The sequence below is a fragment of the Mirounga leonina genome, unplaced genomic scaffold, assembly GCF_011800145.1.
Source record: "Mirounga leonina isolate KUSES-001 unplaced genomic scaffold, KU_Mleo_1.0 Mir_115, whole genome shotgun sequence".
NCBI classification, from domain to species: Eukaryota; Metazoa; Chordata; class Mammalia; order Carnivora; family Phocidae; genus Mirounga; species Mirounga leonina.
This window is the reverse complement of record NW_023270268.1, coordinates 103784395-103810908: the sequence shown is the minus strand read 5'-3', so window position 1 is coordinate 103810908 and position 26514 is coordinate 103784395. Positions and strand designations below refer to the sequence as shown.

Here is a 26514-nt window from a genome sequence, read left to right as displayed (position 1 = left end):
AAGACATGATGCTATTACACATGTAATAGGCTACAGTACAGTGTAAACATAACTTTTATATGCACTAGGAAACCAAAAAAAATTTTTTGACTTGCTTTATTGTGATATTCACTTTATTGCACTGGTCTGGAACTGAATGAACCTGCAACATCTCCAAGATGTGCCTGTATATACCAAGGGAATAATCATGAAACTAGTGTAAACTGAAAATATGCAAAAGCACAATTTCTGCAATCATTTATCTAATTTCTTATCCTATACATCCAGGTAGAATATGATCTTAAAGTTGTAATAAAATAAAATGTGTTCTATAAGTATTGTTGACAAGAATTAATTTGCCTTCTGTTAACAGGTCCTTTCGTAAATTAAAAGTTAATCCCACATAATTTGATTTTCTTACATAAATCAGTCACCAGATCCTTGCAAACTAGTGCCAAGGAGAATCATAAATCAGAGAAGGGAAATTCTTATAACATGGGAAACATGAAAACCAATATTATACTCCCAACATTTGTTGAAAGCGTGTTTCAAACAGAATAAATCTTACTATAGACTAAAGTAATAAAAAATTGCATCAGAATACAAGCAAGCCTGTTTTCTGATCAATTTACCTCACTTACTATAGAATTCATATTACTACAAGCATAAAGATTTTAAGTGGGATTCTTTCATTTTGTGACTACTTGAATTGAATGCCATACATGATATATTTGACTCTGCCAATGCAGAGTCAAATAGAAAACACAAATTTCAAGTCTTCATGTTTAGGGTAGTTCCACGAAGATATACAAAAGAATAAAATGATAGCATCCAGCTTTCATCATTCAATAACACTTGCTTTTGAAAAGCTATCTAAAGACAATTATAAAGGACAGACTAATCTCATATGTATGTCACAGTCATACATATCAGTGAGGAAACAGGAAAAAAAAAAAAAAAAGCCTAAATTTACCAAAAGAGTAATTTGTTAAATTAATGACATACTATTTTGATGGAATATTATACAGCAGCTGAAAATTAATAATTATATTAATGAAAAAGATTTATTGACATGAAAAAATGTTTATAATATATGGTTGAATGAGCAACGTAAGTTGTACAACAGTACACACCACTGGACTCTCCTATACAGAACCTGATAAATTTACTATTTATTGCCAAGTTTACCATTTCCTTTCTCACCAAATGAAAGCAGGAGACAAAGGGGAGACATTGGGATACAACCTCAGCAAATGCCCACCTGTAAAATTTGCATTCTGTCAGTTACTGGGCTAAAAGTGAGAAACTAAATAGGAAATTTAAGAACAAAGCTCCTTTGCATGGATCTTCTCAAAGGTAACAAGCAATCGCCAGCCTCATAGCACCTGGTACTCCGAACTTAAACCCTAAACATATAGAAATGACCAAAAACTTACACCAGCGACTTCAAAATTATAGACTACCAAAAATGAGACTATTTCTCATATGTTTGTATGTGTGAGAGAGAGATGTACACATACACGTGCACACAAATGAACACACGCACATCACATGCGCACACAGGGAAGGAGACCAGGAGGGAGGAAAGGATGAAGCAAATAGGAAGCTTACCTGAAAGAGCCTGGTAAAAATATCAAATTCAAAAACTGAAATGTAATCATTACAAGTTAAATCAATTGTTGATTTCAGAGCCATTGCTTCCAGGCCAGAGCTAATTTGATGAACCTCATGAAGGCACTGTCTGAATACTTTCCATGGAACAATAGTTCTGTGCAAGGAAAAAAAAAATAGTAGTTGAATCAAGTGTCATTTAAGACTACCTTCCACTGAAATAGCACAGTTCAATCATAACAGTAATATAATTAATTGCATTTGTATTAAAAGACAAATAGTTGAGAAAAAAGAAGACAAACAGGTGTTCATAATCAGTAATGGGTTTTGCTAACTGGATTATTTTCCATTTGCTAAGAATGTGACAAAAATCTAAGTAAATTTCTCTCTCAAAAAAATCCTTCACTATCAAGATATTTCTAAAAATACATCCAAAAGAAGGGATTAGGTCAAAGTCCTGTGTGTCTGACCTCTTGCGTACACAAGATCATTTGACTTTGAATCAAGTTAAATTTTCCCCCTCTTTATTTCCTTAAAATAACTCTAAGATGATGGGTTCACACAATAGTAGGAATTCTTTATTCATGGCACAAAAGAGTAATTCACCATTTTAAGAAAGCGCAGGAGAAAAGTCATGAAGGCATTTTAGCCATTACCCCCTTGTATTCTGCAGATAAACAACATGTTATCTAACCTTTCATATTAATACAAAGGGAAATTTTAAATTGTTTAACTGGTCACACTGGCTAGCATATAGAAAGTTATTTATTGAAAACTTATTTTTCTTAAATATCATGCATCAAAATTTTTATTAAGCAGCGCATTTACGTAGTTTAAAAATTTAGAAGAGCAAAAAACGGTGTCCAGGGAAGTCTCCCAGTCTGTCCTCCACCTGACCGGTTTCTGACCTTCACCACTTCCTCCCCATCATGAAAATAAGTAATACTTATTATTCATCCCTTAGTTCATTTTCCTCCTTTTGGAATGTTAAATGCCTACTCCTGAAAAGGTGGGAGAAAGAAGTCCTTCATGTTTTTAAAATTTTAAGCTGCAGTTTTTACAACAGGACATCATAAGAGCTATACCTACACTCTTAGAAGATTATAAATATTTAAGCCTTAGGTTTTTCTTTTCTAGTATCTTGTAAGAAATAAAAGACTCAGGCTGAATGGACTACATCAGCCCTATCCTAGGCCAATTCTCCCAGTGAAGCATCGCCATAAATGTACAATTACATATTCATTCAATAATTATCTACTGCAGCGGTTGTCAAACTTGAGCATTCATTGGGATCGTTGAAGGGCTTGTTAGGACAGAAATTGCTGATCTGCAGCCCAAGATATTCTAATTCATTATGACTGAGGTGGGGCTGGAGAACTTACAGTTTTAACAAGTCTCCAAGTGATGCTGATGTTGCTGGTCTGGGGAACAATACTTTGAGTCACTGATCTCTTAACTGCTAAGGCAAAGCACTGTGGATAAATACAATTACGAAAATACAAGATACTATCTGTCCTTGAAGAAGATACACACAGGATAGAAATAAGACGTGTAATGTTAAAAAAAAAAAAAAATTAGAGGGAGGGATATATAAGGAAGTCCTGGAGGAATTCCAGAGAAGGAGTGGTCTGCAGCAAGATGAATAAATGAATGGTGGGATACGCTTACGATACCATGCTGTATTTATAAGAAAGTTTAGGTTTGATATACCACTAAAAGAAAGAAAAATATGAGGCTGAATACATCAAAAGGCTTTTCTCCATGTATGAAAAAAACAGGAAACCACAGAGAACTGAAGAGACATACCACATCAGACACCGTTTAGAAGAAACACACGTCAGGCTCTGACTAAGGTTAACAAAATGTTGCTGTTTTAAGAAAACAAGGAACACTTCTGATAATGTTAGAAGGCTATTGATTTATGGCGAAGTGTAAATATGTAATTGTGTCCAGTTTCATTACAGTTACCACGAAAGTAGTGCTTAAGAAGCACATTTTCTTTTCCAAATTAAGGTTCAAATATTCAATGCATAAAAGGGACATGAACCATAATATTCAAATTTTTAAAAATTTATACAAAGAACTATTGATTTAAGAATGGTATATGTTTTATTTTTGTATGGAAATCTTAAGAGAAAGTTATCTTGTGTATGAAGTATAAAAAGTAAATCAACTGGCTAGATACCTCTGATACGTTTCCATAAAAAAGTTATCTTCATCCCAATATTTAAGGAGCTTGCAGATCATAATTCCTTTCAATACCCAATGATTTCCCAGGGCAAATTCTTAAAAAAACATACGAACTTCTAAAATTATAGTCTAACATACCACTTGCAACAATAATTTACAAAGCAGCAAGCCACATTTCCACAGTACTTGTGTAAATGATACTTGCTCACAGTTCACTTGTGATAAAGGTGCAAACAAGCTCAATTAAGGGTTGTAACAGGGATTAAGAAGAAAGGGCATTATCTGGTTAACTAACTACATACAAAATTGGTACAACAGATACCTTTCCTTTGATCAACTGAGTCAAACACCCAACATAGAGAATGGTGGGGAGAAAGAGGATTTCATGAGTGAAGAACAGAAATAGCGTACAATGACTTATTAAAACAAACAAACAAACAAACAAAAAACCTGTTCTAAAACTGTTGCACTAAGGATCTAGCCTTTCCAAAGAGGATTTCAAGTTGCTACCACCTTCTTTCCTGATGTGTGTGGGGGGAGGGGAAAAGGAGAGGATGGCTTTCACACCTTTAATTAAACTACAGCAACAACAGAAAGTAGTGGTTTCTACTCTCTTTCCCTAGAGATGAAGTCAGAGAAAATATTAATGACAAATTGTTTTACAAATACGTACAAACTTCATTGTGCTGGCAGAGATCTGGGAATAGAAAAGAGGAAGAAAAACTAAAGAAATAGAACATAAAAGCTTCAAGCTCTCACCAACCCAGAGATATTTTAATCTGTCCTTTTTGCCACTTACAATCATAAATCACTTTAATTACAAATTGAATTAACTTTAAAATCTACTAAAAAGCACAAGTAGCTGTTAATCCACAAAGAATGGAATACAAGGCCAATGGTTAGCCAGACACAGAATAATAATGATTTCAGGATTTTTAAACATCCAGTAAGAGTAAGAGCTGTCATTTATTGATTGGTTGTCTACTCTCTCTGCCAATCACCAAGTCCTATTACAATATATATTACTGGAGTTTGTCACAATAACACCATGAGGCCGGTAATATATTTATCCTCATGATACAGATGGGAAAACTGAGGCTTAAAGAGGTTAAGTAATTTGCCTAAGAAAGACTTTATATGTCCTAGGCATTTTGGTAGGTTCAGAACAGAAATATAAATAAAGTCACAATCTAATTAAGTGGAAAGACTTGTAAATATATTATGTTGTGTCAAGTGCAAAAGTTATTATAGAAAAAGATGGATGTGCCTTGGAAACCCCATGAGATGAAGCTCCCTGAGAAAAGGGAGCTTACTCACCTTTGCCCAAGACAAACAAGGTGTGCAACTAAAATTTGTGTAATTAGGGGCACCTGGGTGGCTCAGTCATTAAGCATCTGCCTTTAGCTCGGGTTGTGATCCTGGGGTCCTGGGATCGAGCCCCGTGTTGGGCTCCCTGCTTGGCAGGAGGCCTGCTTCTCCCTCTCCCACTCCCTCTGCTTGTGTTCCTGCCCTTGCTATCTCTCTCTCTCTGTCAAATAAATAAATAAAATAAATAAAATCTTAAATAAATAAATACATAAATAAAATAAAATTTGTGTAATTAAACTGTGTCTAGGGAAAGCAAGGGAGTGTTACACGGAGGAGGAGCCTAGAAATTTGTGCTCACTTTCTCCACTACACAGAAATCTTTTGAGGACTGAAAAAGAGTAATAGTCCATTCATATCATGTCAGGAGAGATAAGAACTTAATATAAGACTATATTATTTTATTATTAGATGATAAGTCTTGGTCTGTTTACTAAGAAAACAAGAGTAACTTTATTTATAGTCTTGAAAACAGAGGGAGTGTCCTTTCAGATAAAAACAGATAACAGGGAAACAAAACTGAAAAGTTGTCAGTAGGTCAGCAACTGACAAGCCACTCAAATCTTCCAGGCTTTTCTCCTCCTCTATAAAAGTGGAAGAGTATATTGGATATTCTAACTTGAAAATCTTGCAGTTTAAAAAAAATAATAAAAGGAATGGAAGACAAAAGATGTTAGGAGATTGTCACACACACACAAAAACAAAAGAAGGCAAAACATTTTCATGACACCACAAGTTCATAAAAGGATATAGGTTTTACTTTTAAACTCCTATGAAAAAAAAAATCCACATAATAAAGGTGTGAATCTCAACAAAGGCTAGGGTGTTTGAAAAGTCATATACTTCTGGTGTGAATGAGAATTTATACAGCACTTCTAGAAGGCAATCTGGCAGCAAGTTTCAAAAGCCTATTATTTTTTGACCCTGAAAGCCTACTTCTAGGGATTTCACCTAACAAAATTATGTCAAAAATAAATAAATAAATACACAGTGGCACAAATATCCATCCGTAAGTCTCTTCAATATAGTGTTGTTCATAATAGTAATAAATTAAAAACAAATACACTCAATGGTAATAAAAGGACATACTACATTCAAAGATTATAATATTATAAAGCAATTAACAGTTGTACAAAAGAATATTGTCATGGAAAAGTGTCCATGACATACTTAAATGGGAATAGCATTTTTGAAATTGCATGTCCTTTATGAGCCAATGCTAAAAACTGTCTAGAATGTCGGGAGAGATCAATACACAGTTTAACTGATAAGAACTGGCTCATGCTGGGAGTTTAAGTGATTATTTTATTTTTCTCTATAAGCCATTAGAGTTTATGAGAAATAAAGAAATAAAAGATATGCTAAAACTGTTTTAAAATATATTATATAATCATAGAATGAATCAATTAAAAACAAAAATTATAATAGTATTTGCCTGAGACCACAGGTTTATATGTAGGAAATACAAAAGAATTTATATATTGAGCTATGAAAAGAAATAAGAATTCAACATGGTTGCAGAATAAAAATCAGTTGTATTTCTATAAATAAGCAATGTATCATTAGAAAATAAAACTTAAAAATACTTGATTTTTACAACAGCATCTGAAAATATTAAATAAACAGGAATGAGATAAACACAAACACACAATCAGAGATATAAAAGACACAGAGGGTTATAACACTTTAATGGACTGGCAGATTCAATACTGTAAAGATATCAATTATCCCCAAATTGACTCTTAGATTTAATATAACCCCAATCAAAAATTCTAGGAGACATTTCTGCAGTAGGAAATGGTAGGCTGATTCTAAACTTTATAGGGAGATGTCAAAAGCCAAGAATAATCAAGTCCATCTTCAATAAAAACAACACTGACAAACTTACACTCTGTGCATAATTAAGACAGTGTGATAGTAGCACAAGAATAAACAAGTAGATGGAACAAAACAATAATTTTAGAAAGAAATACAACTATATTTGGACACTGGATATGCAATATCAATTAGATTTAAACAGCAGTGGGGAATGAATGATGTTTTCAAAAAATGCTGCTGGGTCAAATAGATATACATATAGAAGAAACTGAATCTTGACCTTTACCTAATACCATATACAAATTTTATTTTAGATTATTGTTTTATCTTTCATATTTAGGTCTAAGATTAAAGGGTTTTTTTTTTTTTTTAGAAGAAACTAGAGAATATCTTCATTACTTTGGAGCAGGCAAAAAATTTAAACAGGCCCCCAATTGCTCAAAGGATAAAGAAAAAGAGAAATTAAAACCTGTGTTCATGAAGATAGATCACTAACAATGTGAAAAAGAAAGCACACATTGGGAGAAACATATAATCGACAAAAGATTCCCATCTAAATATTAATAACTACTACTCAAAATTGGGCAAATGATTTTCACATACACACAAAAAATCAAAATGTTCAATAAACAAAGATATATTCAGCTTCACTGGTCATCAGAGAAATGTACATTAAAAACACAGTGAAAGGGCGCCTGGGTGGCTCAGTTGGTTAAGCGACTGCCTTCAGCTCCCGGGATCGAGTCCCACATCGGGCTCCCTGCTCAGCGGGGAGTCTGCTTCTCCCTCTGACTCTACCCCTTCTTGTGCTCTCTCTCAAATAAATAAATAAAATCTTAAAAACAACAACAACACAGTGAGATTCCACTTGACCCCACTAGTATGGCTTATGAAGAAAAAAAAAAAAAGACAAAGGATATCAAAGGGTTGGAGAAGATATGGAGCAACAGGAACCTTTAGGCACTGCTCACAGGTGAGTCAGTTGGTAAGCCACTTTAGAAAACTCCTAGAAGCATTAAAGCTAAAATTATGCAGAAACTAGAAGCCAGCAATTCCATTCCTTGGTACACATCCAACAGAAATGCATACATGGGTTTTTAAAAATATAAAAAGAAAAGTTCATAATAGCACTACTGATAATAATCCGAAGGAGGAAGAACCCAATGACCATCATCAAAAGAATCAATAGGTAAAGTATGGTATAGCTGCACAATGGAGCAAGAAGAACGAACAGTCTGTCACATATAAGAACATGGGTGAGTTTCATAAACAAAGAATAAAAGGAGCCAGATTTTTTTAAAGCACATAACTGTATAATTTCAACTCTGAATGATTCCATGATGCTAGAAGTCAGGATACCATAGGCAGACAGTGACTGTATGGAACTTGCTGAGGGGTTGGGGAGAAGGGGTACTCAGAATTATAGGTAATATGCTATTTACTTTGGTGGCATTTACATTAGTGTGTTCATGTCATAAAAATTCTTCACTTTACAATGATGTTTTCTATACTTTTCTGTATGTGTATTAAACTGAATATATAAAGCTTTACAAAGTTTTACATAAAAACTCTAAGATGAAAAAGAGAAGAAAATGTGGGAATGGATGTAGTACCTGCCATAATATAAACAAGAAAGTCAATGTTTATTTGTGGTTATTGGTTTTGTCACTGTGGTGGTGGAAGCGGTGATGGTAGTAGTTGTTTAAAATTCATTCTAGCTCAAGGAAATAAAATGTCACCTTGATTTTAAACAAAATGAAAATCTGTTCTATCTATATTAACCCATTCTTATGTTTAATTTCATCTGAATTTGGTCAGAAAATTCACTTTGACCAACGAAGATATATTTAGTGTCAATACCTTTAAATTGAGGGCTAGTTTTGGTCAGAAGATAATGAAATATTCATAAGATATTTTATATGTTTTGATTTTTATTATGGATTCAAATAGTACTGTGACTCCTAAGCCTGTTGATATTTTGTATAGAGTTTTTCCTAAAGCCATTCTTTTTCTGTAATTATTTCTGTAATTTGTTAAAGAATATGAAAATAGATTGTTATCAAGCTATACTGTTCTTACTCTTCCATCACAAATGTTTCTAAACACAAAAGTTTTTGTTTGTTTTTGAAAAGCAAATGTTTTCCAGGAACTCACACAAAGAACATATCAATACTCTGGTCAAATAGTTACCTTACAATTCATCATGGACACCATGGTAACAACCATGGTTATCAAGGATGTTCATAATTAGATCTAACCATTCCTGTGAAAATTCTTGACTCTCATACAGAAAGACACACATGCTGGGTATTTAGGGTTATTTTTTCTCAAAAACATTCATAACATTTTGTCTATAGTGTGGACAAGCATTACTTCTCTGTAAAACAGACAAGTATCATTCTCATTTTCAGATTCTGAAAGTTAAATTTTGAATCAAACACTTTTTATAAGATTGCAGAAACAAGGAAAATAGCTTCTTCAACATTATTCCTGATTTTCTCAGTAGTCTCATTCATATGATAGATTTGATGCTTTCTAACTTCTGGTCTCACAACCAGACTTTTGAACACGATTAATTTACTATAGCCATGAAATTATTTTGGACATAATTCCATTTATTTTCTGGCTTTGAAATAAAGTTTATTGGTGAAAAGGGATGGGAAGAGGAACTGTAAATATAATCCATAAGAATATGTCAGAATTCCATGTTTAACTTTTCCACTTAGTAGCCATTAACCATAAACAAACAAAGATTCTGGTCTTAAAACAGTGGAGTATTTGTTCTTTTCTTTCTACTGCACAACTTTCTTCAGTATATTTTCTTTGAAAGGTTAGTGATACTTGGCAGGTTTGTAAGACACATGAGATACGTGGATCACAGCAAGATACCTTTGATCTGCTGAGGTCAGGTTAAATAAAATCAAGAAGTTATAGATTCTAAAATTAGAAAGTCCTGCCACAGAAGGGCTTCAGTAAGGCTTTAAAATGATCTTCCCTTTAGCATTAAGAGGCCAGCCCATCTTACAAACAACACAGTCCATAATAAAACAAAGCTCCTCATAAATCTCTCTACAAAGGTGAAATAAGTTAACAAGCAACGGGCAACGTCTGCTAGATATTGAAGTTAAGCTGAGGCAAAAGAAATATACAACTTTCAACAACACTTTAAAACCCTCACACAAGAAACTGCATAAACACATGGAGCCTATTAAAACTTTGGTTATAAAGGAGACCTACAGAATTTCTTAAAAGAGAAAATAAATCAGGTTATAAGTGCCTTGTTGTTACTACATCTAATGCAAACTTTTAAGTCTTTATCTAGTTTGATCTTTAAGTACTATTATCTGGTTCATCTCCCTCTTTCTTTAAATCCTGTCTTCCTTTAGCATCTGTAATACCACCACACTCATGTTTTTTCCCCTACTTTTCTGTGATTCTTCCATCTCCTTAAATTTCTTCCATGAATACTTCATTTATCAGAATTCTTTTTTTTTTTTAGATTTATTTATTTATTTTAGAGAGAGAGTGAGAGAGCACGAATGGGAGGGACAGAGGGAGAAGGAGAGAGAGAATCTCACGCAGACTCCATGCTCAGCGTGGAGCCTGACTCAGGGCTTGATCCCAGGACCCTGAGATCATGACCTGAGCCAAAACCAAGAGTCCAACTCGTAACTAACTATGCCACACAGGTACTCCCATTTATCAGCATTCTTTAAGGATCTGTCCTCTTCATTCTCCCTGCACATTCTTCATGGTCTACATCAATTAGTCCAATGACTTCACATACCTTTCAGAGATTACAAACTCAAATATCTGGGAACCAGGCAGTTAAGAGAAATGAGTAAAGAGATCCAGCTAAGGAATGCAGTGAATTGGAGGAGAGCCTGTCTCACCTGGGCAGCTGGCACCCAGGTCTAGCCAAATGTTGCCCTGTCAGAATTCAGACCTACTGGTGCTGTCACTCCCAATTATTCAATGAAAGTCAATAAAATATTTTTATGGAAAATAAATTTTTAAAAGTTACCACTAATTTTTTGGTTAAATATTTCATAAGGCCAAGAAGTATTCTATAGGCTATCAATATGCAAACTCTCATAAATACACTATCAATTCTAAAATCTCTATCCCTATTCTATATTCTTTCCATAGTCTCAAGGTTGTATATCCAACTTACTATGTCTATCACCACACGGATTTATCTTGGTGCACAAAACCAAACACAGGCCAAACTAAACTTATCAGGTTGTCAAATCCCCTCTTCTTCCTATTTTCCTGTCTCAGTGAAGGGTCCTCAGTTGTTCAAATAAAAAATTGAGCCATCACATTTGACTCCTTTCTTTTGTCTCATATATCTTGATAATCAAGTATGCTTAATTTTATCTTTATATCATTCTCAAATTCATGTCTTTCTTTTACTTATATATATGTATAAGTTATTTGGTGTATTGATTACCTTTCATATATTATTTTATATATTGATTATTTTATGTATATTATTATAACCACCACCTAGTTTTCTACAATAGCTTCCTACCTATTAGTCTTCTATTTCTCTTCTAATTTTTCAGTTTCTAAAGTGTGTGGGGGTGGAGGGGGGCAATCAGACCCCAGGGGGTATACAAGATGATTCTTTTCAGGATGAGAAGAAAATATTGAAATTCTACTTGCATTTTTATGGAGGGTTTTTTTTTTTTGAAAATTTTATTTATTTATTTATTTGTTTGTTTATTTATTTGAGAGAAAGAGAGAGAGAATGAGAAGGGGAAGAGAGAATCTGAAGCAGACTCTGAGCTGAGCATGGAGCCCGACTCAGGGCTCCATCTCACGACCACGAGCTCATGACCTGAGCTGAAACCAAGAGTCAGATGCTTAACTGACTGAGCCACCCAGGTGCCCCTTTATATAGTATTCAAAATTTGTATTATATGTCCTTTATTTGTCTTACATATGAGAATATATGTTATTTACACAAAAATATATGTATGTATGCAGATGATAAATAATGATATGGTCAAAAAAAGTATTTACTAATAAGTTAGTAATAATGAATATAACCAAGTGGGTTTGGAAGCCACTGCTCAAATTCATTATCCATACTTCAGCAAGAGTCACCCCACCTAAAATGCAAGAGTGACCACTTCCCAACCTAAAACCCATCAATGGGTCCCCATTGTTCTCAGGGCTCGAAAGAACAGAGTTTTAAAAATACAACTTTGTATATGGAAAAAGAAAGTACAAAGGGGCAGAGAAAGACAGAACTTTCAAAGCATAGTTGGAGAGAGAGAGAGAGAGTGTAACAGTTGCAAGGACTTCCGGCCTAGTAGGTAACTCCTACAGTGGGTCATAAACCACTACCCCTTATTTGGATTCCATGTTCACCAAGGAATTTTGATATGGCTCCACATATAATTTATCGATGGTGGCACACACATCGTCACCTGCCTGACAGTGGCATTAATCATTGTAAATTAAAAAAAAAAAAATTCTGGGTTATAAGATCAGCTTATGAGCTCAGTTAAATTGTGTCCATTCTGTAAACATACTCTTGGTTCAGTTCCATGAAATCAGTGTTCAAGGATGAGAACCAGAACCTAAGTCATGGTGATTTTACTAGGTAAAGGTCACTTACTGAAGGATTCAGAGTGGAGAGAAGGAAAAGGAACAAAATAACAACAAAAAGGAGAAAAAAGGAAGGCATTTATGTATCCTTGAAGTTATCTGTATCTTTCTTTTGAACTTCAGCAGACACTGTAACAGTTCAGTCCCGACCACAGCGTTTCCCACAGAACAGACTCCTTATTAACATATGTGCAACCCATACGTCATACCAGCCCCTCTATGGAGCCTGAGTGGTCCTCTGACCGCTCTAGTAAATAATTTAGTATCTGTGACATTCCTTAGGCACCTTTCTAATGGCACAGAACTGGTTTTAAATATTTATCACCTCTGTATATACTATCTTCCCCAAATTGAATACATACTGCTTAAAGGTAGAAAATTATAATTTGGCATCTTATTTGCTTTTTGTATCTAAGATCTTGTTATAAGGGGTTATACAAAATAGACCTGTAATTTCATTTTCCTTATTAATATAAAGATCTTTAGATTTTTTTAAAAAATAGGCAATAATAGAAGTTGACTAAATAAGAGAAATATTAAATAGTATTCCTTGAGTTCTAGGTCAGTTTTGTTCTTTCTGAGCTCCTGCTGTCCAGTTACCTTGTACAAGTCCTGAATTTCTATTGTGCACCTCCTCCTTTAATTAAATATGACTAAGTTGCCTTTTCTTTGACTAGAGGAAACACTGATCTAGTTAATATACTAGAATAACACGTATCTTACTCACTGGAAAGGTAAAGAGACTATTGTCCTTCATTTCTTATTAAAAGTGAAAGGAGAATACAGGAAACCAAAGAAGGTCCATACCACTTCCCCAGGAAATCAAAGGTAGAGGCAGTGAAATGAGCTTTAAATATATTTTTTTCCATGGTAAGCAGGGCAGTTTCTTATATTCTATCCTATACCCAATTTTAGAAAATTTATTATTTATTTTTGGCTTTTGCTTTCAGATTTCTAGGGACTATGGAACAGCCATCATACAAAGTTGAATATAAAAAATATTATTTGCAGGATTACTAATATAATGGAGTTTTGAATAAGATGAAACCTTTAAATTGGTTAATTATTCCATAACATAAAGTGCTTATTATGTGCCAGACATTGTTCTCTATGCCTTATCAGTAGATTTTAGCTCTTTCAACCTTCATGACAACCCTGGATAGGAGGTAGTGTTATTATTATCAACATTTTTCAGATGAAGAAACTGATGCATGGAGAAACCAAGCAGCTTGTCCAAAGTCACAAAGCTAGTAAATGTTACAGTCAGTCCTGAACGCAGACAACCTACCTACATACCTGTCAGCCTGTTGCCTCCCAATCAATCAAACAAACTGTGTCCCTGTCTGTATCTCACATATGTACACGCTCACACACAGTCCTTTACTCCTCAACTCATTTGAATTAAGTAAACGACAGTTCCTGAAATCTAATATATTTTTATGAGACACTGTGCTAAGAGACTTCAGAAATTACAAGGATGAATAAATAAGCCTGATTTCATGGAGCTTATAGTCTAATGGGAAGTAAAATAACTAGACAAATAATTTAAACAATAAAAATAATAAATACAAAGGATAAACAAGAGCTTAGGGGGTTTAAGAAGAGATCTAGTAATAACAACAGAGACAGAATCATACGCAAGACTCACTTTGAGGGATTAGTCAGAACATATACGCCAGAGATTATAAAAACCTACAAGTGGGAGGAGCAGTATGAGCACAGACACAGAAACCTGTAATTGCTGATATATCAGGAAAGAGCCAAATAATCCAACTTGACTGAAGACCAGGACATAAGTAAAAGAAAGAAATGCTAGAAAAATACATGAATTCACCCAACAATTACTGTCTATTATGTATACAGTACCTGAAGGATTCATTCAATACATTTAAAGGATAATGTTTAAAGATGATATTAAAAATGAAGTTAGCATATATGAAAGTACTGGAAACAGGGCTTGACATATAATAACTCTACCAATGTATCTGGATGAAATTTTTTGGATAAAAAGTCAACAAGAAGCTTACAGTCAAGCAGGAAAGACCCACAAAGTAAACATACATTCAATAATACAAACATGTCTAAAACACAACAGGGACATGAGGCATGGAATAATTAAAGTTGAGCATATGGAAGGGTGTATATTAGTGAGAACAGTCCAGAAAAGGGGACTTCTGAACCATACTTGAGGAATTGTGGGATGGTAAAAAAGAAAGAAGAAGCTAACGGGCTTCTGGAGAATTGACCTGTAGGAACTGAGGATTTAAAAAAAAAAAAAAATCAATTTGTAAATAATAAAGTCACTGAAAATTTTGAGCAGATAATAAGTATCATCCATCCATCCACTTATCCATCTAATTATTCATACAATCTGTTAACATTTATTAGTGTGTACACATTCCAGGAAATGTGCCAGGTTCTGAGAAACAAAAATCAGGAAGGCAGGACCTTGCTTTCAAAAAACCTTTTCTAGTCTATCGGGAAATGTGATCATGTCAGCAGTTCACTGCAGTCTAATAGGACAGATATGAGCAAAGGCACTTGGAAGCAAAGAGTATGGATATCCACCTTAGATTAGGGTAGTTTCCAAAGTGGCATGGGCTTTCCAAACAGTGGATGCAATCTAGGGGAAAAAACCACAAAGAATGGGGGGAAAAATGCACATTGGGAAACGTAACAGTGCTGTGTAGTTAGGTTCTTTCTTTGTGGATGAGCGGACTACAAAGAGATGAAGACAGAAAAAAAAAAAAAACACAACAGCAGCAACGAAAAACTTCCTAAAGCTTGTCATAATAATGGGATTTTATTTTTTTTAAAGATTTTATTTATTTATTTGACAGAGAGAGAGAGATAGCAAGAGCAGGAACACAAGCAGGGGGAGTGGGAAAGGGAGAAGCAGGCTTCCCGCTGAGCAGGGAGCCAGATGCAGGGCTTATGCCTGGACCCTGGGATCATGACCTGAGCCAAAGGCAGACGCTTAACAACTGAGCCACCCAGGCACCCCTATTAATGGGATTTTAGATTTTAACCTAGAATCAATAACAATTTGTAGAAGCGCTTCAGACAAAAACGAACAAAAAAATAGAATGATTAGTTCTGTGTTTTGTTTTGTTTTGTTTTTTTGAGAGAGCTCTCTAGTCTAAGAAACACAACAGGACAGGTTGTTACTGAAAATACAAAGGCCAGTCAGAAAGCTGTTGCTATAATACAGGGAAGGATTTGAACTTGAAATTGAAGAACAGAACGTGAAGTAAGGATGGAGAGAAAATAACACATAAAAAGATGCAGGTTTAGAATTCATGGTAAGAGATTCACAGAATTCATAGAATTCATGGAAATGTATATCTAAATCTATTACCTCAGTGTAAAGAAGTGCTTAGCACCAGTGGCCCAAAACCTGCTACCTGACTTGCTTAGAAAAATAACTGTTGGGGCACCTAGGTGGCTCAGTTGGTTAAGCGTCTGCCTTGAGCTCAGGTCATGGTCCCAGGGTCCTGGAATCGAGCCCCGCATTGGGTTCCCTGCTCTGCGGGAAGTCTGCTTCTCCCTCTCCCAGTCCCTCTGCTTGTGTTCCCTCTCTCGCTGTCTCTCTCTCTCTCTCTCTCTGTCAAATAAATAAATAAAATCTTAAAAAAAAATAAAAAAAGAAAAAGAACTGTTACCCACAGTCTAAGCCCATCGATGAATTTTTGTTGTTTTAAACAGTTAGCAATCCACTTTTTGAGGCTCATGCTTAGTTTCTGGACTCTAAACTACTATTCCAGAGTGCAAAGATTCAGTTTGGTACTGACCTTATTATGCAGAATTTACTTAGACATATTTATTCAATAATGTCACTTCTCTTTTTCTACATATTTCTACTATCTCCTGGTCAACAGATTAAGAAAGCAAAAGCAGGACTCAACCATTGAAACATTCAATGAATTTGCATAAAAGCCTAACAAATGCAGACCTTCCCAACCAGTCTACCATGACACATGATTGTTATTGATCTACTTGGGACTCCAGTTAGACACAGCCTTTTGGCAGCTTGGGCTTGAGTCCTGAGCAGAGAGGTGGGCCCTGCCATGCCTTTGAAAAGGTTGAGAAGCACAGAAATGAAGTATTAGGCATATGACACCTAAGGATTTTTGTCTGCTGGGATACAAAATCAATATACAAAAATCTGTTGCATTTCTACACACATATAATGAAGTAGCAGAAAGAGAAATCAAGAAAAACGATCCCATTTATAATTGTACTAAAAAGAATAAAACACCTACATATACACTTAACCAAGGAAGTGAAAGACCTGTACTCTGAAAACTATAAAATACTGATGAAAGAAGTTGAAGATGACACAAAGAAATGGAAAGACATCCCATGCTCATGGATTAGGAGAAAAATATTGTTAAAATGTCCATACCACGCAAAGCAATCTACAGATTTAATGTAATCTCTATCGAAATACCAACAACATTTTTCACAGAACTAGTACAAATAATCCTGGAATTTGTATGGAACCATAAAAGACCCCGAAACAGCAAATTAATCTTGAAAACAAGAAGAAAACTGCAGGTATCAGAATCCTGGATTTCAAGACACACTACAAAACTGTAATAATCAAAACAGTTGGTACTGGCATAAAAATAAGACACACAGATCAATGGAACAGAATAGAGAGCCCCGAAATAAACCCATGACTATATGGTCAATTAATCTTCAACAAAGGAGGGACGAATATGCAATGGGAAAAAAGACAGTCTTTTCAACAAATGGTGCTTGGGAAACTAGACAGCTATATGCAAATGAATGAAACTGGACCACTTGCTTCCACCATAAACAAAAATAACTCAAAATGGAATAAAGATCTAAATGTAAGACCTAAAGCCATAAAAATCCAAGAAGAGAATACAGTCAGTAATTTCTTTGACATTGACTATAACAACCTTTTTTCTAGATATGTCTCCTGAGGCAAGGGAAACAATAGCAAAAATAAACTATTGGGACTACATCAAAAGTAAATTTCCGAGATCAGACGAGATCGGGCGCGTTCAGGGTGGTATGGCCGTAGACATATCAAAAGTAAATTAAAAGCTTTGGGGGCACCTGGCTGGCTCAGTCGGTAGAGCATGAGGCTCTTGATCTCAGGGGCATGATTTCAAGCCCCATGATGGGCATAGAGTTTACAAAAAAACAAAACAAAATACCTTCTACACACCAAAGGAAACAAAAAGACAACCTACTGAGTGGGAGAAGATATTTTCAAATGACATATCCAATAAGGGGCTGGTATCCAAAATATATAAAGAACTTATACAACTCAACACCAAAAAAAACCCCCAAATAATCCAATTAAAAAATGGGCAGAAACATGAACAGATATTTCGCCAAAGAAGACATACAGATGGCCAACAGACACATGAAGAGATGCTCAACATAACTAATCATCAGGGAAATGAAATCAAAACCACAATGAGATATCACCTCACACCTGTCAGAATGGCTAAAATCAAAAGCACAAGAAACAACAAATGTTGGTGAGGATGTGGAGAAAAAGGAAGCCCCATGCACTGTTGGTGGGAATGCAAACTGGTGCAGCCACTGTGGAAGAGAGTATGGAGGGTCCTCAAAAAATTAAAATTAGAATTACCATATGATTCAGTAATTCCCCTACTGGGTATTTACCCAAAGAATATAAAAACACTAATATGAAAAGATATATGCACTCCTATGTTATTGCAGCATTATTTACAATAGCCAAGCTATGGAAGGAGCTCAAGTGTCCATTAATAGATGAATGGATAAAGAAGCTGTGTATTCATGTACAGTGAAATACGACTCACCCATAAAAAAAGAATAAAACCTTGCCATTTGCAACAACACAGATAGATCCAGAGGTTTAACGCTAAAAATAAGTCAGTCAGGGAAAGACAAACACCAAATGATTCTACTCATATGTGCAATTTAAGAAACAAATGAACAGACAAACAAAAGAGACAAACAAAAAACCTTTTAAAATAGAGAACAAACTGGTGGCTACCAAAGAGAAGGTGGGTGGGGGGATTAAATGAAATAGGTGATGGGGATTAAGAGCACCCTTATCGTAATGAGCACTGAGTAATGTATAGAACTGCTGAATCACTATATTGTACACCTGAAACTAATATAACATTCTATGTTAATTATACTGGAACTAAAATTTTAAAAAAATAAAAATAAAATACAAACATTTTTTCTTGCTTCCTGATTTTATGAGGCCTGAATACCAAAACTGCCTTTAGGAGTTTTACAAAATCTTTTGAAAAATAGTTTTTTCCCAATTTTAATTCAATCTTAGTATCTTATTCTGACGGTTACTTTGAAAAAAAATTACAATAATACCTTAAACTTAAAAACTGCTTTATAAAAATCATAACCTGATTGGCTGTTTTTAGAACTAACTCCTCAATGATTCTGTTTTTGGGAACAATACACTCTCAAGTTTAAAGGCACTGGTTAGATCAAATGAAAGCATTCTCACATGGCCTCAATGTGTAGTGAGATAAATGACAGAGATGCTTCCATATGAGAGGTTATGCAAAAATATAAGCTAGTATTAGAGCATGAAGAAGATAAAAGAATTCAAACTTTTGAAAGGCTACATCATTCATGCATTTGCTTATTCATTCAATAAAATATTGTGCAATAAGGTGAAAACCCACAGAGAATATAAAGATGGTTTCTCCAATGATCTAATAAAAGAATCATTAATTTTGATGACTATGGAAATATATCTGAGTTCCAGAAGGAGCTTTAAATTTGGCTCTCATCCCAAAAGGAAAATGTTAAAGAAAAATGAAACAGCCTTCTCAAGTAAGTGAAGACAGGAGAAAAAGGTATAAAGGTTTGGGACGGTAAGGAGAGTATTTAATCAGTATTTCAACACCCCCGTTTGATTTAATAGTGATTTCACTCATGTAGCAGTTGGACAGAAACGTCAGCCCCTTGATGTTTATGGTTATATATAAAGGGAAATAAAGAGGTCTCAAATGCATAATTCTCTGTGGCTTGAGGTGCCAGCAAAACAAACTTCTCTCTTAAAAAAAAATGTCAGCAATCTTTCTATTTTTTACTGACCTTTTGACAAGCAAACAATTTTGTAACTCACCAGAATTTTCAGTTTTCAAAAAGAAATACCACAAACATTGTGGCCTATAAATTTTCTTAAAATTTTAAGATAAAGTAGATTTTGAAGGTTACCAAGTGTTTGCCTTAGGCTCAAGGTGTTAATATATGAGCTGTGACTTTAAGAAACCCTCTCAGTTTCGGAATCCCAGCATTGGCAATGCCTTTCTGCTTTCTATGGTCCACAAATATTTAATTAGTGTACTTTTGGCTGTTATTCTAATTTAGATGAGGATGAACCTTTCCTTTTAATTTCGCACTTGTGAATGGATATAGGAGCATGATAAATAGCTAGATTTCTGGAACACAAAATGTCCATGTTAGTGGCAATAACAGTATTTCCCCCTTTGGTGCCAAAAAGTCATTCAGAGTACATTTTATTTAAGACACACGGAAAGGGTTTTAATATTTCTGAAGCCAAAAGTTATGAAGCTAAGCACTTAGCACTTAAATAAGCATAGCACTTCATAAAGAGAGAGAGAAAAAAAAAGGAAACCCATTGTTCCAGTTAATTCACCAGCGTCGTCAATAAGACCATCAAAAGTGTATACCACATTTTATAGGTCTCATTTCACCAGTTAACGTATAAATACAGACTTTTAACTACGGCATGAGAACAAGAATCTACGTGTAAGCAATCACTCTTCCCCCTTCACACTCAGCCAGGGTTCTGCCTGCATTCAAGGACATTCTGAGGGTGCTCACCAAAGTTCGTGTCAGGGAGGAAGTACCTAAAGGAAATCATCTCTATCTGCCCCTTTGTGATAACATGATCCTCATTTTCTCTAGCTTGTTTACACACTTACTCTCTGCAATGATACAAAGAAAGCCTGAACTGGGGTGCCAAGGCTTTCTCTCCCACCTGAATATCAGGTCTCAACCAAGCTTACATACCACCTCCTCTGAGAAGCATTCCTTGATTCATTCAATCATGAAGCAACTGCTGCCCTCTCTGAATTGTCAGAACAATTTATTCGTGCCATTTTGAAAGTATCTATCCCTTTCTGCCTTTTATTGTGCGTATGTGTCTTAAGTATGTACTGAGTCATAAAAAGTTGTGAGCTTCTGAGAGATTCCCTCTTACATACCTTTGCTTCTTAGAGCAAGCTATTTAACTCAGTGGATGCTCATCAAGTAAATATAGTACAACTGATATTTGCTTTGCAATAACATAAAACTATTCAGTTATTAAAGCATACTTTTGGTGGCTGAACAGAAAAATTAGCAATCAAAATACTCATCAAAAATGCATAAGTACAGTCTCAAAATATTCAAGTAAAATCTATACCATATGGAACCGCAGGCAGGACTAGGTCATTCTTCAAAAAGGGATGCAGACTATAATGATCTGTACTTACTTGTCTCCAAAAAACTTTCTCCAGAATTCAGCAGCATCTGCTTTCGTGATACGAAAGTTATCTCCCTGGAACTGCCCATTGGGAAAGATGGCTTTGATTTCTGCCAGCATGTGACTGAAGATGAGGGACAGTTTTGTAAGATTTCGTCTGTGGACACAAGGTGGGGGGGTGGGAAATGGAAAAATAAATAAATATATGTGCAAGTTTTAATGGGAATATATATTATGAAAAATAAAATTATGTACAGTATTAACATAGGTCTTGATGGCGGATCATGAACCTCAACTTAATAATGCATCTAAAAACAGTGTTCACACAAACTATCCATTTAAATTCCTAAGAGGCTTTCACTTTATTATGCACCCATGTGTTCATTTAACATAAACATGAACAAGATAAATTACATGATTTCAATGGGCTCACAGTTTAATGGGAGAGATGCACTCCTGAAAAAAATCATAATCAAATATAAACGCTAAACACAAAAGACAGAGTGACTACTTCTACATGGGGGAGTGAGGAAAGATTTGTCATTAGAGGAGAATCTAGAAAGATTAAGTAGTCTGACAGATGAAAGACCTGGAGTGAAGGGGAGGAAGGGAAGGAGGGAATGGGAAGGAGAAGGTATTAGGGCAGTAGCAAACAGCTTCTATACAAAAGGATAGAGGGACGGAATAGAATGCTTTGTGTCTTAGCCGGGTTTAGTACGGCTAGAGAAGAACAGAAGGTATTGAAGCAAATGGCATGACATAGGATGAGAAACTTTGGTGGGGACAGGGCATAAAGAGGCACCTGAAACAATGAACAAACTCTTTGTCAAATAGGCTTTCTACTCCTGCCAAGAAATGAGAGTTTCTGGTGAGGGGTTCCAGATATGTGCACATTTCAGAAGCTCCTTGTTAAGAGCTACTGCTAGAAGGAACAGGGAGCCAAAATGGATTAGAAAGATGGAGCACATGATTAAATCTGTTTTAGAAAGAAAAAGTTACGGTGGAATGAAAAAAAAATGGTTTGGAATGGAGGGAAAGGCATTTTTCTTTAAATGGTCTTTACCATAAAAAGGTCTTTACCATTACCATGGTACGTTCTGGGGATTCTGACAGGATTTAAAACGTGGTTCAAAACATGAGTCATACTTCAAAATACTACTATCATGGCACTCCTTCCTGCCACTTCCTAAGAAGTTTACAACATTATGCTAATCAGTCCAAACCTGCTAGTGTGAAACAGTAGAGAAGCAAACTGAAACACAAAACCCTGAAGAACTTGTCAGTTTTGAAATGACCTTGCTTCTTTATATTCCCATTTCCTCAGAATCACCAGACCTCAATAGGTACATATATAATATCATTCTATTTTAGAAGCTTCAGCTGCTTTTGTGGGTATGTTGAGGGGTCAGGATGTAAGATGGGGAGGAGGCAATTGCTTTAGGACTAAAAGTAAATACAGAGGATAATTAGTAGAGAAAACCATCAAGTCTGCAATGCATTTAAAACCTTACAATGCTTCAATAGGCCTAGGACACTGAGAGATGTGGCTCTTTGCCTCACAGTCACTCACATATCTGTGCTTAATGACCCTCAGATAATAAGCAAAAACATGTTAGGTACCTAAGAGATTGTATAATATGCACCTGTCAATAAAGTCAATGAGTACCACTCTTTCCAAAACATTTAGAAGAGAAGCCAGTAACTTCCCATGTAAGATGAGTACAGAATAAATGAAGGCACTCATGATAAAAAGTGGGAGACGCAGGAATGAAAGGAAAGCAATAGTATAATCTATACCTCAATGAATTCATCTGTATTGGAAAACAAGAAATGTCCCAATTTCCACAATCTTAATAATCTATGAGAAGATTTATGAGACAGAAGAGTCAGAATTTTAGGCCGTATTTTAATGCTTGACTGGCAACAATAAACAATCTGCAAAATCGTTATGGTTACACATAATGTTCCATTATTTTCTTAGATTCAGCAACACTTCCACACAATTCAGCCTAATCCAAATGTGAGAGTTCTTTAGCTGAATCTTTGATCTTCTCATTTGTGTCAACACATCCTCATTTAGATGATGGTAGATACAAGAAATTCAGTTATAGGAAATGAAAACTGAACTATTGAACTAGATCAAAGGGAAGAATTGTGGCCAGTACAAACTGCAACTGACTTTTGAAATTTGAGTTGAAGGGCATAAAGTCCTTTTAGAAAATCTGCAACAAATTTATTTATATCATTAGGCAAAAGGGTTAATTTTCTACCAAACTTCCAATTGATACATACAGGAGAAAAAAGAAAAATCAAGATGGCTATAATTAGGGTAAACCAACTGTTCCTTATGTCTGAACTTATTGCTCTCCATCCCTTTATGTCTTTGGTCTTTAATCATAATCATATCCAAATGTTTTTCATTTTTATTTGATAGATCTAAAGTCTGAAGCACAATGCCAGCGATTACCCATCTCAGCTATGTGATCCACTGGCTACAAGACACTATACTTTAAAGCGGAAAGAGTAACATGCTATCTTTTTAATGTATAGTCTAGAAACTCTAGTAATCACTAGTACCTATATTACTAATCACTTTTTTAATTATAAAATGTGTGAAAGAGGGATGCCTGGGTGGCTCAGTCAGTTAAGCGTCTAACTTCGTCTCAGGTCATGATTTCAGGGTCCTGGGATCAAGTCCCACATTGGGCTCCCTGTTCAGCGAGGAGCCTGCTTCTCCCTCTCCCTCTGCCTCTCCCCCTGCTCGTGCACACTTGAGTGCCTTTTCTAATAAATAAAATTTTTAAAAATAAATAAATAAATAAAATGTGTGAAAGAGTTCAATTTTCTTACTCCTACAAATGGATCACCACATTCTTTTACTTTTGCACAAACTATGGCTGTGGAAAAAGATATATTTTGCCTTTAGTCTTTAAAGAAACTCAAATTCAAGTTGTTAAAAATATGTGCATGCAACAGTTTTGCATTACCTTAATTTTCACACAGACCACAATATATATTTATCTTATATCTAATTTTAAAATACACACATGCACCACATATATGGTACCTTGGAAAGCCATTATTTAAAAGATAGATGTTTTTAGAGGTTGCAATCCACAAAATATGAAAAGAACAGACGCCTAATTGTAGTATCCAATGTCATTTAAATTTATTATCACAGCATGTGGTTTCTGTCTTCTATATAATTGTGGGGTTTTGCTGTTGTTTGCCATTATTTTGCCATATATTATGTGCTTTCTTTAATTCCTCATCTCACTTTTTCTTTTCTAAATAACTTCCAATTTTGAAAACAATATCCAAGAATATAGTCATCTCTAACCATCTAGACACAGAAGAAAGGCAACAACTATACATCTACGAAATGTTTTTCCCCTTATGAAATTTTTCCATACTCGGCCAATTTTCCCTAAGCCTACCGACTGCTGCTCACTATAACACCAAAATGATGACTGCTTAATAAAGGATTTGATAATTACTAATTAAGAATATGTTTCTATCACTAAAACTCCCCTACCTCCAAACATCTAAAGAAGTAAAAAATTTCATCCACAAAGACTCAATAATCTTGTAAACATAACTTTAATTTTACAAAGAATTTTGCAACACTTCACATATAAGAGATACTTTATTTTGACTAATTACTACCACATATCCGCTATTAACCACCATAAGCTAAGCCATTTTTAAAATTTTGTGAAGTTTTGTATGAAATTTTGTTAATTAAGAAATAAGCTTTAGAATAGAAGTTATCTTCAAATACCAGGTGATCAAAAAGTAGCTTCGGATGGCAATACTGGGTAAACCAGTAAAAGATGTAAACATTAGAGGAAACTTGAAAAAGAGGAAGGGAGGGAGGAGAAGAAGGAAAGCTAGCTACATTATTTTAAAAACCATGAAATGATTAGCAGTGTCAAGAATATTGCCTACAATGGGGCGTCTGGGTGGCTCAGTGGGTCAAGCTCGTGATTCTTGATTTTGGCTCAGATCATGATCTCAGGGTCATGAGATCAAGCCCCGTGTTGAGCTCCGTGCTAGCGTGGAGCCTGCCAAAGATTCTCTTTAAGATCCTCTCTTTTCCTCTGCCTCCCCGCCCGCACTTGCTCTCATTTTCACTCTCTCTCTCTCTTTAAAAAAGATTTAAAAAAAGCATATTGCCTACCAAAGCAAGGTAGCTCTTTTTATCTTGGATTCAGCTACCTAATATTGTATTTCTTTAAAATGGTATGAATCGGGCGCCTGGGTGGCTCAGTTGGTTGAGCAACTGCCTTCAGCTCAGGTCATGATCCCAAGGTCCTGGGATAGAGTTCCACATCGGGCTCCCTGCTCTGCGGGGAGCCTGCTTCTCCCTCTCCCACTCCGCCTGCTTGTGTTCCCTCTCTCGCTGTGTCTCTCTCTCTCAAATAAATAAATAAAATCTTTAAAATAAATAAATAAATAAATAAATAAATAAATAAATAAATAAATAAAATGGTATGAATCAATTTATCCAAAAGTCAAGCTACATTACTACAAAGAATGTGAGGTTGAACCAGAGTGAATTAGCATGACTTCTGGAATGATGGAGTTTCTCTGCTTATGGTAAGTCTCAGCAGCTTAAGGTGGCTACGGCCAACATCAGACTGGAGGCACACACTGTTTGATGTGAGATGATACAATCTTACCCTTAATAAAGAGAAAAAGGAGAAAAAGACATGGATAGATTATCATGATACAATATGGAGGGGGCAACACACCAACTATAGCCATCTTGGGATGATGAATTAAAACTTGAAAAATGAATAAAAAATATATCAGGATTTAATTAGTAGCCTCCACTAAATGTGGAAGACACACGAGGAATGGAATCTAATCAGATTACATGTAGTCCTTATATTTTCTCCATTCAAGAAACAAGCTGTGTCATAAATCAAGGAAGAAATAAAAAGGTTTAAAGGCTGAATTAGTGAAAAACTTCAAATGACACTTTATATCAGTGAGGCCCAAAGTTTGTGAGAATGTACTACCTCTGGTAGAAGAAAGAGGAGACAATTTTTTATCCAAAAACTATTAATAATTCAATTCTCACATTTAAAAGGTAGAACATGCTCTTCTTAATCTTTACAAGGTGAAACAAATTCAAAATAAAAGAAAGGCAGACATAAAGAATATAAACAGTGGCATTTAAAATGAGACTCATGTCCGGGCGCCTGGGTAGCTCAGTCATTCAGCGTCTGCCTTCGGCTCAGGTCATGATCCCAGGGTCCTGGGATCGAGCCCCACATCGGGCTCTCTGCTCAGCGGGAAGCCTGCTTCTCCCTCTCCCACTCCCCCTGCTTGTTTTCCCTCTCTCGCTGTGTCTCTCTCTGTCAAATAAATAAATAAAATCTTTTTAAATAAATAAATAAATAAATAAATAAATAAATAAATAAATAAATAAA

General features: G+C 35.2%; 1 protein-coding gene across 1 annotated transcript in view; it reads right to left on the bottom strand.

Moving 5' to 3' along the window:
• CBLB (Cbl proto-oncogene B) overlaps positions 1 to 26514 on the bottom strand; it is a 222195-nt gene that overhangs the window by 109088 nt on the left and 86593 nt on the right. The window contains exons 4-5 of the mRNA XM_035000236.1: positions 21087 to 21233; positions 1591 to 1747 (exon numbers count right to left, since the gene is read on the bottom strand). Of these exons, the coding sequence (XP_034856127.1) occupies positions 1591 to 1747; positions 21087 to 21233 (304 nt within the window). The remainder of the gene's footprint in view (positions 1 to 1590; positions 1748 to 21086; positions 21234 to 26514) is intronic.